Consider the following 13376-nt stretch of genomic DNA (forward strand, 5'->3'; position numbering starts at 1 on the left):
TTGCAGTTGGTGGTAGAAGGAATCAGGACCACATTCAGAAAACGATCTGTAAAGTATTTGTGAAGCAGTTGAAAGAAAGTTAAAAAAAAAATTGGGAATTAATATTAGTGGCTAAATGTATCAAAATATAATGGGTTAAGACAATTACTTACCTAAAACAAGTGATATATAACATTTTATCTTTTCTGTGCTTCAGATAAATATCTGCCATTTTTTCTCTGGCCTCTATAAAATAAGGCTGTTCGGCTGTAACATTTTGAAGGATGCTTAAAGCCCGCTCAGTATCTCCTTGGGCTAGAGCAAGGTCTGCATTAGCAATGGTAACCCGCACTTCTTCAGATGTTCCAGAAAACTCATGGATGGCATCTTGTAAAACTTTGGTTGCCTCATGCTGTAAAGATGAAATTAAAATAATCATTCTTCCAAAATAGTGAACAAATAACACTAGAAAGGGAGATTTTCTCATAATGCAGAATGAATAAATGCTAGTACATTTATAATATTTATGAAATAAATTGATAGAATTTTCCGAAACCTCAAAAATTTAAAACTAAACCCATGACCAAAATCAGATGAGCCTGTAAATACTGTTAGCTAGATAAATGTTTTCACAACTAGGACAACAGCAGCTGCTACAGAGGGTCACTGCTACTATATTAATGAGCACTTACTAAGCACCCAGCATTGAATAATGAAGAGCTGTACACACTGGCTCTTCATTAAGTGGCAGATTATTCCCTCCACCCGAACACTGTTGTTACACTTTGGGTGAATATTCTACCTCATTTCCAAATGTGTACCTTGATGAATCTAAAATGTCATTTAAGAGTCATCTCAACTTCAGAGATTATAAGAATTCCAGAAATGTTAAAATGTAATTTAAGTGTACCTCAGAATCAACTATATAGGGTATAATTGGCCTTACTTGTTAAACGTACTTTAAGTTAACTAGTAAAACAGAAATTCTCTCACACCTGTAATCCCAGCACTTTGGGAGGCCGAGCTGGGTGGATCACTTGAGTCCAGTAGTTTGAGACCATCCTGCATAACATAGGGAGACCCTCTACAAAATATTTTAAAAACTAGCTGGGCATGGCCCAGCTACTTGAGAGGCTGAGATGGTAAAATCTCTTGGACCCAGGAGTTTCAGGTTGCAGTGAGCTATGATTGTATCACTGGATGCCAGCCGAGGAGACAGAGCGAGACCTTATCACTAAAAAATACAGTAAATAAATGGAAATTCTTTGTGATTTGGCAAATATTTAGAAATACAGCCTTCTTAATTTTCATTAAAATATGAAAAATAAGTGATTAGCAAGTGCTGCAACCTAAAACAACGGATACAAATGACTTTGAGTTCCTCATTTTCTACAAAGTTGTAATTCTCCCAGAATTACTTTCTATCTTATCGTATATATTATTATTTTTAAAAATATCTGACTTTATAATATTCCTATGAGTTTACCAAAGCTGTATTCATCAAGTGTTTTGTCTCCTCATCTACTAGAATTTCAGGTTGGTACTTTCTTTTTATTTCAGTAGTTCTGGAGTGTGCATAAATGTGTGTTTCCTCTAGTGTGAATCCTAGAGATTCATAGGATTATAACTGCATTATATTATTACATTCATGGTAACCAAGAGAGTTGTACATCATGTTATTATGTTCCATTGTAGCCAACATGAGCACACTGATACTTAAGGTCAACCAGGAGCAAATTATGTTTAACTTTCAGGGGCTTACGGGAAGTTTATTTTTAGTGCAAGGTAATGAAAATTAAATTTTTCTAAAGTTTACCACCTGGTCAAGGGAATACATTTAGCTTTTCATTTTTTTTTTTTTTTTTTTTTCTGAGATGGAGTCTCATTCTGTCACCCAGGCTGGAGTGCAGTGGCGTCATCTCGGCTCACTGCAACCTCCGCCTCCTAGGTTCAAGCGATTCTCCTGCCTCAGCCTCCCGAGCAGCTGGAACTACAGGTGCGCACTACCACATCCAGCTAATTTTTTTGTATTTTTAGTAGAGACAGGGTTTCACCATATTGGCCAGGCTGGTCTCGAACTCCTGACCTCAGATGATCCATATGCCTCGGCCTCCCAAAGTGCTGGGATTACAGGTGTGAGCCACCATGCCTGGGCAGCTTTTCATTTTCTACTAATATATATGTTAGAATAAGAAAGTTCACATCTGAGCCCTTAAATTAAAACTTGACCTACCTGCTCTCCATTTAAGCGGTGAACATCTATCAATTCAAGAAAGATCGATAAACGATGGCTTCTATCAACTTCAGTTTTTCTGTCTTTTGATTTTGTGGAAGCTCCAATTCTTTTCATTCCTGGTAAACTCATTGCCATATGCAGTGTTTTAATTGCGTCTGCTATTTCTCCCATTTTCTTTTGTGACTGAGCTTTTATCAAATGATATAAAGGATAGTCTCTCACCTGAAGAATAATATTTAATAATATTTCCTTGGAGTGCTTACAACATCAACGCATAATTTACAATCCATCAAACATTAAAATAATGAGATCACTGAGAACAGTCCATCTTTGATTGTATGCATGAGGTCTATCTCTGCCCTCTTATTAACCCTCTGATTATGTATCACATTAAATCGGATTCAGGAAAATTGCTTCTCCCTGCATCCTTTGAGATGACAAAGAGGTTGATTACATATTTCTACTGTGACAGAAGAGAAAGTGCAAACAAGCTTTATAAGGCTAGCAAATACATTCTAAGAGATTATTTGAATTTTCAGGAAAGGAATTTCTTTATCTGGCACTTCTACAACTGATATGAAGTTATTAGATTTCTAGAAACACTGTTTCTCCCCTTTATTTTTTTAATTTGAAGATTAAAAGTTTCAGGACATTTTAATCAAACATTGACCTTCCCCTTTGACACTACTCCTAAATATGTAGTTCTGAAGCTTCCATCTTTACATTGGCTATCAACAGTATATACAGAAAACATAAGAGAATGATAAAAATGAGGTGGGAAAAAGAAGTCAAAGGGAAGGAGAGGACTCAGAACGAGGTGACGTGGCAGCCACCTAGCAATTAGGAAGTCTATAATCCTCCTGATGCTGAGGTTCTCAACCTTAGGCAGCCTGCACATTTGCTTACAGAGCTTCGTGTGAGACTCACGCTTGTGCTCCTTCCTCAGAGATTTTGACTCAGTAGAGGTGGGGCACCAGCACTGAGGCTCTGACATACCATTAGTCTTGAAAACCACTATCATAAGAAGCAGGTGATATTTTCTGCAAATTTTTTTTTTTTTTTGAGATGGAGTCTCGCTCCGTCGCCCAGGCTGGAGAGCAGTGGCGTGATCTCAGCTCACTGCAAGCGCTGCCTCCCAGGTTCACGCCATTCTCCTGCCTCAGTCTCCCGAGTAGCTGGGACTACAGGCACCTGCCACCACGCCTGGCTACTTTTTTTGTATTTTTAGTAGCGACGGGTTTTCACTGTGTTAGCCAGGATGGTCTCGATCTCCTGACCTTGTGATCTGCCCACCTCGGCCTCCCAAAGTGCTGGGATTACAGGCGTGAGCCACCACGCCCGGCCTTCTGCAAATCTTAATTAGGATTCTCTAATTCACTGAAGGGTTCTCTCTTAACAGGGTTCATGACCCTGTGAAGCAAAACAAAAGTTTTCAGAGCTCCTCCATGACTTGAGGTAGTTCAGGAAGCAACTGAACCTAGGATTTTCCCTAACGTTGAGGGGATACTGGATATAACACATAATATCTTGGATAGAAATGTACTGTGTTTTTATATCCTCAAACCACAAAATTACTTTCAAAATGACAAGATGTTCTTTCACAATGAATCTAAAAAGAAGTTATTAAAAACTAAGGTCTAAGAAATAAACAGACAATTATTATCTTTATACATAAAAATATTTGACATAAGGATCATCATTTTTATATACCTTCATTATTGCATTTAATTCTCATTGTAACAGCAGAGTATTAGTAAATGAGTTTTACAGAAAAGAAAACTGAGGCTCAGAGAGAAGTGAAAGACCAGACATTAACCTCAGGATTTTTGTCACCAAGTCCACATAGTTTTTTACCTGAATTGCCTCAATTTTTCCTCCTACTGCTTGTGAGTTCCATTTTTTTTTTTCCATTAAAAATGCAACTGTCAGCAAAATACTACAGGCTAAAACACAAAATACTTGAATATGTAAGCTTTCAAGGAGGGTGATATGTCTTATCCACTTCAGTCTGGAATACTTACCTTAAAATCATAGCTCAGACAAAGTTCAAGAGACTGAGAACACAATTTGACTTTTTCTTGAGACAAGTAAACCTGAGCTAGCAGCAGATGAGCATCGGCATAAGAGGGATTGTGTTCTAAGCAATGCTGAAGGTTATTGAAAGCTGCTTCAATATCACCTAATAAGAAAAACAATGCATTGTTATAATTCAAATGATTAAGAAATGGAGATCTGAGAGGGAAGAGGAAGAAGAGTGTTTAGTTTACGGATAGCCCTAATGTTTGTAAACTTAAAGTTTGCTGTTCATAGGCCATGGTTTAATTCCATCTGCACTAGTTAGCTTCCTTCTAGTCTACATGAATGAATACACCTGCAAGTCAGGCAAGTTCTTGATCCTAACGAACAAGCCAGGGAAAGCAGGAAAGGATGAGAGCCAAGCACTGGTGTTACTGAGAGGCCAATAAATGGACCTTTATTTTCCTTGTCAAAAAAAGGTTTTATTTATAATTTCATTAAAATAAATTATGTAGAACAAAAACGTTTGAATAGCTAGAATTTTGTTGTGTCACTTATGTTAACAAAGAGGATATCAGTCTAGTAATCATTCTTGGTCAAAAATTCTATTACTACTATACATAAAATAACAAAAAAGGCCTAAGGATATACTTCAGAGATTCAGAAATATGAGTTATAGATTTAAAATACCTTTAAATACCAATGGAAATAATGCCAGTTATATATCTCGGAGTCTTAAAATAGAAGGAAATAATCAAGATTAAAGTGACAGGAATTGAGGAATTGACCTTGGGCTGATAGATGCGGTAAGAAGAGGCTCTTCAGAGGAAAACACTGCATTGATTCTAAGTCTTAGAAGTTTCTCATGATGTAACCCGCACTGATCTGCACTTAAGTCACCTCATAAATGGGCCTTAAGAAGATGTAAGTAGGCTAACTCCCCATTCAACCTTGCTAGGAGAATGTGGGAAGAAGACAGCCTAAATGATTTTCTGTTCATTTATGCCCCTCAAACTCATCTGATGCCTCAGTCAACAAAATAAGGCTTAACTTACTGGTAACAGACATGCACTGAGACTGAAAATGTTCTTCTCAGAGACAGATTAATAGAAAACTAACTGGCTGAGATAGCATAATGACTTACTAAACATGGCATCAAAGTTTAGCAATCAACCGTCAAGCATAATTAACAAGGTTAGATTCTTAACTTATTGTGATACAATCCAACACTCAAAACTGCACAGGTACAAAAAGGAAAAGTTAGGCATAATAAATTCGTGTGAAAATTCTTTTAGCAAGGAGAAGGATTAAGGCGATAATTTGAAGAAATAGGTTGTACTAACAGGAGAAAGTGCATAGAGAATTAGGGTTTGCAACTAAGAGAATGAAGAAAATGAGTACCGTATGAGTAACAGAAATGAGAATCTTTGTTTCTTTTAAGGGTGAGGAGATGGATATGTAGGGTAGGATACTAAATATTTAAAATATTTTGAAGGATACTAAATATTTAAAAATGAGAAGTGGGTCATTACTTTTGAGGAAAATAGACCCTGTCACCAGAGATCAACACCAACATCACATTCTTTCTAAGAGCAGTCCAACTTCCCTTGAGTGAAACTGAAAGACATTTCAGTCCTGTCTGTCTTTGTCAGAATTCTGTGTAATAAAGCATTTGGCTGACGTTTGTCTTGGGTTCCTGGAAGGAGACTCTAACTCTTCAAATTTCCCTCATGTTAGGGATTTCTGTGTTATTCATTATGGACTCTGATAGTTTATCCTAATGAAGAGAATCATGGTGTGCCCCTGGATAGTTTATGCTAAAGATATGACTTGGAATGGGGGCTGGCTGTGCCAGAAAGACCAACACTGTGATTAGAGGGTTGGTGCTTAGAGCCACATTATCAGTTGGTGGGGGACTGGAGATTGAATTCAATCATATGGCCAATGATTTAATCCATGCCTACTTAATGAAATCCCAATAAAAGCTAGGGACACCAAACCTTGGTGAGCTTCCCTGGTTGCTAATACTCTGATTGTCACACATCGACATGTCAGGACGGTGATGTCTCCTGACTCCATGGGGAGAGGACAACGGAAGCTTTACATCTGGGACCCTATCAGACCTCACCCTGTGCATCTCTCCCTGTTGCTGATTTGGGTTAGTATCCTGTTGCTAAAATAAAACTGTAATTTCAAGTCTAGTGCTTTCTTGAATTCTGTGATTCATTCTAGTAAATTAATGAAACTGAGGGACCTCCAAATTTGCAGCTAGTCAAAAGCACAGGAGGCTCTAGGAGTGCCCAAATCTGTGGCTGGTGTCTGAAGTCAGGGCAGTTTTATGGGGGACTGTGCCCTTAACCTTTGATGTTTGGCCCAACTCCAACTAGTTGGTGTCAGAAGTCATTGCAGTTGGCAATTTAGCAAAAACACTACTACTTAGACACATGCTAGCAGTATTTCACATGAGTTAAGGCTGCTCTTCCTTTTTTTTTTTTTTTTTTGGTTACTAGAAATTTTCTTATTCTTTTTTTTTATTTCAATAGGTTTTTGGGGAACAGGCGGTGTTTGGTTACATGAATAAGTTATTTAGTGGTGATTTCTGAAATTCTGGTGCACTCATCACCCAAGCACTGTACCCAATGTACATAGTCTTTTATCCCTCCCTCACTCTCCTCCCACCCTTTCCCCTGAGTCCCCAAAGTCCATTGTATCATTCTTATGTAGGCTGTTATTCTTAAAAATGGGATTAATATAAGAAATTTTCATGACTAGAGACTTTAACAATTAAGTATTACTAGATTATGACATATAAATTTTCACAATATAAATACTTAATAAATTATAGGAATCAAAGTCCCAGTCTAATTATTTAGTAGGCGATACCCCTTCCAATTAGGAGAAAAGCTGAAATATCATGTGGCTTAATAGTACAATTCAATCAGAAAGTATTAGTGTCACTTCTTACAACTGAAATATTTTAGAGGTAAAACAACCCTCTGACATCAGCTAGATTTTTTTTAACAGTTAAAACAGAAGTCCATAATTTCCACAATCTATAGGGAATCCAAACAAATCATCAAGAAAAAAAAATCTCATTAAAAAGTGGGCAAATGACATGACTAGACATTTATCTAAAGAAGATATACAAATGGCCCATAAACATTTTAAAAAAATGCTCAAAGTCACTGATCATCAGGGAAATGTAAATTAAAACTATAGTTAGGTACCACCTTACCACAGCCAGAATAGCCACTATTAAAAAGTCAAAAAAAAAAAAAAAAAAAAGACGTTGGCATGGATGTGGTCAAAGGGAACACTTATACATTGCTAGTGAGAATGTAAATTAGGACAACCTCTTTGGAAAATAGTATGAAGATTTCTCAAAGAACTAAAAGTAGATTTACCATTCAATCCAGAAATCCCACTACTGGATATCTACCCAAAGGAAAAGAAATCATTATATCAAAAAGTCACCTGCATGTGTATGTTTCTTGCAGTACAATTCATAATTGCAAAGACATGGAACCAACATAAGTGTCCATCAACCGATGAGTGGACAAATAAAATGTGGTCTATATATACACCACAGAACACTACTCAGCTGTAAAAAAATAATGAAATAACATGTTTTCTAGCAACCTGGATGGAACTAGAGGCCATTAATCTAAATGAAGTAACTGAGGAATGGAAAACCAAATACTGTATGTTCTCACTTGTAAGTAGTAGCTAAGCTATGAGTATAAAGGCAAACAGAGTGATATAGTGGACTTTGGAGACTTAGAAGAGGGAGGACGGGAAGAGGGTGTGGGATAGAAAGCTTCATATTGGGTACAATGTACACTACTCACGTGATGGATACACTAAAATTCCAGACTTCAGCATTATACAATTCATCCATGTATCCAAAAACTATTTGTACCCAATACAAATAAAAAATTGAAATAAAAAATACAAAAAATAAAGAAAACAGAGGTCCAAGGAAGCAGTAAAGACATCTCATCACTCCATTATATTACAGGAAATAACTATTCATGAAAATACCTTTAAGTTGGTTTCTGCTCTTAACAGTTTTACAAACGTTATTTACTTTTATAGCATTCAGTTGGCAAAGGTACATACAGACAAGCATAATATGATGGTCTTTTTTTTTTTTTTTCGAGACAGAGTCTCACTCTGTCACCCAGGCTGGAGTGCAGTGGCACGATCTGCTCACTGCAAGCTCCACCTCCCGGGTTCACGCCATTCTCCTGCCTCAGCCTCCCGAGTAGCTGGGACTATAGGCGCCTGCCACCATGCCTGGCTAATTTCTTGTGTTTTTAGTAGAGACAGGGTTTCACCATGTTAGCCAGGATGGTCTCGATCTCCTGACCTCGTGATCCACCTGTCTGGGCCTCCCAAAGTGCTGGGATTACAGGCATGAGCCACCACGCCCAGCTGGTTTTTTTTGTTTGTTTGTTTGTTTAATGAGACAGGGTCTCACTCCCATCACTGACGCTGGAGTGCAGTGGCGTGATCCTGGCTCAATGCAGCCTCAACCTCCCTGGGCTCAGGTGATCCTCCCACTTCAGTCTCCTGAGTAACTGGGGCTACAGGCACATGCCACCAAGCCCAGCTAATTTTTGTATTTTTTTGTAGAGATGAGGTTTCTCCATGTTGTCCAGGCTGGTCTTGAACTCCGAGGCTCAAGTAATCTGCTCGCTTTGGCCTCCCAATGTGTTGGGATTACAGGTGTGAGCCACCACACCCAGCCATGATGGTCTATTTTTATGTGTAAAGTCAGGCATTTGTCTGTGCCTTAGAAAACTAAGGTTATAACCGGATTGTTTTTATTTTAAGCTATCCATAACAATTCACAGAAACTAAACAGGAATTACTCAGTACTTTTCATTAGGGCCTGAAATCTGGCAAATGTTGCATTTGGTTATACCAGTAAGAACACAACCATGGATTAATGACTGTAAATTCTTATTGCTAGTCTCCAGTAATTTCTGACAGACTTTTTTTTAAAGTGGTATAACTGCATTTTCCCAGCAATTCGCTTAAGCCACACAAGTTTACAGTAATTTTTAAAGGATTAAAGAGTAAGTTATGCAATTCTATTTTGGATTAAAATTACTTATCTATGCATATATAAAATGTACATTTTATGTGACTATTCTCTATATATACACAGTGCTTAATTTATTTACGCTTGTTTTTATCAACATCAGAATAAAAAGGTTAAAAGTTTTTAAGGTATACCCTACCTGACAAATATTTCACTTTTGCTATTAGGAAGACTGTTTGCAGAAGACCTGGAACAGTTCTTACTACAGTCTCCAGGACTGAGATGCAACGCCTGAGAAGTGGACAAAGAGGTTGCCCAGGACTTGCAGGCTAAACAAAACAAATCAGCAGATCATTTTATAAGTGTAAAAATAATATTTACCTAAAAATAAACATATATTAATTTTAGTATAACTAACCAAGCTATATACATTTTTCTAAAATTTCTTTGATTTAACTTATTTTGTAATACCTTTATTATGACTCAACTAATACTAATTTATTTCCCTGGGATCTATGAACAGACAATGCAAATAATGGCTCTTGTTCAGCAAAATAATTATGAAACTATTATACAATTACTAAATGGATAACATATCAAGTGGGTATATCTATTCAAAAGTTTTATCAGAGAAATATATCTGTTAAAGGAAAGATAACTGAGAGATACAGTTTCTTGCTAGAACTGACAGAGTCAAGGCAGTAAGTGTTCGAATTCTAGATTTGCCTTGTGATTTGCTCAATTCAATTACTTTCATTATCCCCTAGAGTATTGTAAACCAGTTTTTTAAAGAATTCAGATTTCCCCCAGTGGTAAACAGAAGGTAGAACACTCACTATGCTAAACTAAATGTCTCATACCTTTACATTCCCCACGCTTCATCCCGGCATGTTTTAGACCCTCAAAGTTTTCCTTTCAATTAATAATGAGTATGATAATTAAAGTGATACTAGAACACTGCTTTATTCTTTTCACTGTTTCTTATTCTTATAATGGCTGTCTACCCAACCAACTTTTATCCAATGGTCATCCAACCACAATTTAGTAATGTGATATCAGAATTTAAATATAAAATGTTCATTCCTCCTGCTTTGCCTTACTAAGGCTGTTTCTTTATGTAAGGATGATCCTCTCCACCCCACGCCCCCTGACACATAAAGCTCTTCAATTGGACTGTGCCCTCTTATGGAAAATTACTCCTATAATAAGCCATTATTACCAATAAGAAAGTGCTACAACTTACTTATGTTGACACACACAATATATACGCTCAAAAAGATAATCAGAATATGACTATTATTGCCTAGAATACTTCAACTTCTTTATTCATATATAATCTATATAATAAAATTTAGCACTGTATAATACCCATACAGTTCTACTGGTAGTTTCATATTTAGTTTTGCTTCTTTTATAGGCCTACGGGTTTTTATGTGTCTTGAAGATAAGATTTTTATGCTTCTTTGCACGGTAATAGATACAGAGCAAACAGTTTAAAAATATCTGTTTTTTTCAGCCTAAGTAAAAATAGTGAAAGTGTAAGTGATGGTGAGGTTATGATAATGTTCTTTGTCACCTGCTAAGAATGAGTTATTGAGAACAACCATCATTTTCACTGCAAACAATTTCAATGTGCAATCATAGAAAAAATAGTTATGCAGACAATCTTTAAGACATCATTTGTTCAATTAAAATTCAAAATTATGTCTATAAAACGGTCAAAGAAGTAGGAACAGAGCTAAAGAGACAATTCTGCCTTTCTGATATTTCCCTATGAAAACAGTATCACATATGCTGATTACTTTCTATCATGCTGGTAAAGGAAAATAGGATGTCTATTTGAACTAGATGCCCAACTACCACTTAATGCATTATTTCTTGTTCTATCTACAGTTTATTCTCAGCACATCTGATAGAGAAATCCATTAAAACATTGAGTTAAAATGTTGACTTGGATCATGCTGGAAGCCTTTTGGTGACTCCCCATTGTACCCCATTGTACTCAGAATTAAGGCCAAAGGAGTTATAAGAACTGCTATGGCCCTACCTGGGCTGGTCTCCTGTGGGATGACCTCATCTCTGACTACTCTCCTCCTCCTCACCCTGCCCCAGCCACATTTGTCTCCTCGTGTCCCTTTGGGCTTCTGCAGCAGCTGCTCCCATTGTCTGAAACACTCTACCATATTTTCACATGTTCTGTGATGGTTAATACTGTCAACCTGATTGTATTGAAGGATGCAAAGTCTTGATCCTGCGTGTGTCTGTGAGGATGTCGCCAAAGGAGATTAACGTTTGAGTCAAGAGGCTGAGAAAGGCAGACCCACCCTTAATTTGGGTGGGCACTGTCTAATCAGCTGCCAGCATGGCTGGAATATAAAGCAGGGAGAAAAATGTGAAAAGACTAGACACGCTTAGCTTCCCAGTCTACATCTTTCTCCCATGCTGGATGCTTCCTGCCCTTGAACATTGGACTCCAAGTTCTTCAGCTTTGGGACTCGGACTGGCTTCTTTGCTCCTCGGCTTACAGACAGCCTATTGTGGGACACTGTGATCGTATGAGTTAATATTCTTTAATAAACTCCCATATGTATATATGGAGTATATATATAAACTCCCATATATATATATATATATATCCTATATATATATCTCCTAGTAGATATATATATATATCTCTCCTAGTAGATATATATATAAAATATAAAATAGGATATATATATATCCTATTTTCAAGTTTTTGTTCAGATCTTACCCTCTTCATGAGGCCTATCCTGACCTCATTTTAGACTGTATCTAAAATCGCCATCACCCCACCATGCTCTATTATTTTCTCCTGTCATTTTCTAAACATAGTATACAATTGACTTAATGATATTATCTGTCTCCTCCTGCTGGAATACATGCTTCAGGGGAAAGGAATGTAGTTTGTTTTACATGGGTATTTCCCCAGCTCTAAGTAGAGTGCTAGGTACTCTATAAACATTTGTACATTTGTAGAATGAATCCTGAATACTAGATTAATACTGAAAAAAATGTATTCCAACTTCCAAGCAAGGGAAAATGGATTATGACTGGGGAGTCTGAGGTCAATCCCAGGTACAATTCTATGAGGGTTTAAGTTTAAAAAATAAATAGTAATGAAAGCCTAAAAAAGGACATGATAATCAAAAAGGCTGTATGGGTTCCCTAAGGGAAGGTCATTTTCCTTATTTCCCATGTTAACACAGTTACTGAAGGTATAGATCAGGGAGAATGCTAAGAAGTTTGCTTTCAGCAATGGAATGCTTGATAGTGCCTGCTCTGATATCCCTGTGCTGAATGTGAGCTGAATATAATAAAGTTAGGATGTCTGTATCTGCTTACTATCTGTAATAAGAGTGCTGACTAATAAATCCACATCAATTTGGAAAGAAATCTCTGGTAGTACAACATAGGGTTTCATCTTCAATTCTACTCAAAACTGTTAATGCTTGGAAAAGAACATTATAGTAATAGTTATCTCAGAGCTAGATAAAGCAGATGACAGATGACAATAAAGATCCATCTAAAATAGGTGACAATCATGATCCACAAGGAATATGATAACATGGAATTATGAGATGAATCTGAAAAGATAAAATTTCACAGGAATAAATGTAGAGTCCTACAATGTAGAGTCCTACATTTGAGTCCAAAGGTACAACAAGTAAGAGACTGAAAGTCTTTAATTAACTGTTAATTCAACAGAGGTCATTAATGTAATGTGATTTATAAAAAGAAAGTTGGATGGACTTCCAGAATAAGGGAGGAAAAGGTCTACTCTAGTTCTTGCAGGTCAAATCCACGTTTGGAATAGTAAACTTAATGAGAGGCACAGACAAAATAAAGAATATCATCAGATTCACACACAGAATTCTCAAAACTATTTCATATAAAACATAAATGGCTGGAAACCTGGAGTTGTTTAGTGGAACGTGAAAACTAATTGCCAATATCTGAAGGTCTGTTTAATGAATGAGGAATGATCCTCGCTCTAAGCAACTGGACTTGCTCTATGTCAATCTAGGGAGCAGAAAGAGGACCAGTAAATGGTCCTTTCTTTCTTTTTTTTTTTTTTAA

At 36.8% G+C, this 13376-nt stretch overlaps 1 protein-coding gene across 4 annotated transcripts in view; it reads right to left on the reverse strand.

Annotated features, from left to right (window-relative positions):
- TTC21B (tetratricopeptide repeat domain 21B) overlaps positions 1–13376 on the reverse strand; it is a 79898-nt gene that overhangs the window by 41106 nt on the left and 25416 nt on the right. For all 4 annotated transcript variants that reach the window (XM_004032725.4, XM_055380250.2, XM_063694955.1 and 1 more), the window contains exons 12-15: positions 9478–9607; positions 4237–4394; positions 2213–2437; positions 153–391 (exon numbers count right to left, since the gene is read on the reverse strand). In XM_004032725.4, the coding sequence (XP_004032773.2) occupies positions 153–391; positions 2213–2437; positions 4237–4394; positions 9478–9607 (752 nt within the window). The remainder of the gene's footprint in view (positions 1–152; positions 392–2212; positions 2438–4236; positions 4395–9477; positions 9608–13376) is intronic.

Source organism: Gorilla gorilla, chromosome 11 (genome assembly GCF_029281585.2).
Source record: "Gorilla gorilla gorilla isolate KB3781 chromosome 11, NHGRI_mGorGor1-v2.1_pri, whole genome shotgun sequence".
NCBI classification, from domain to species: Eukaryota; Metazoa; Chordata; class Mammalia; order Primates; family Hominidae; genus Gorilla; species Gorilla gorilla.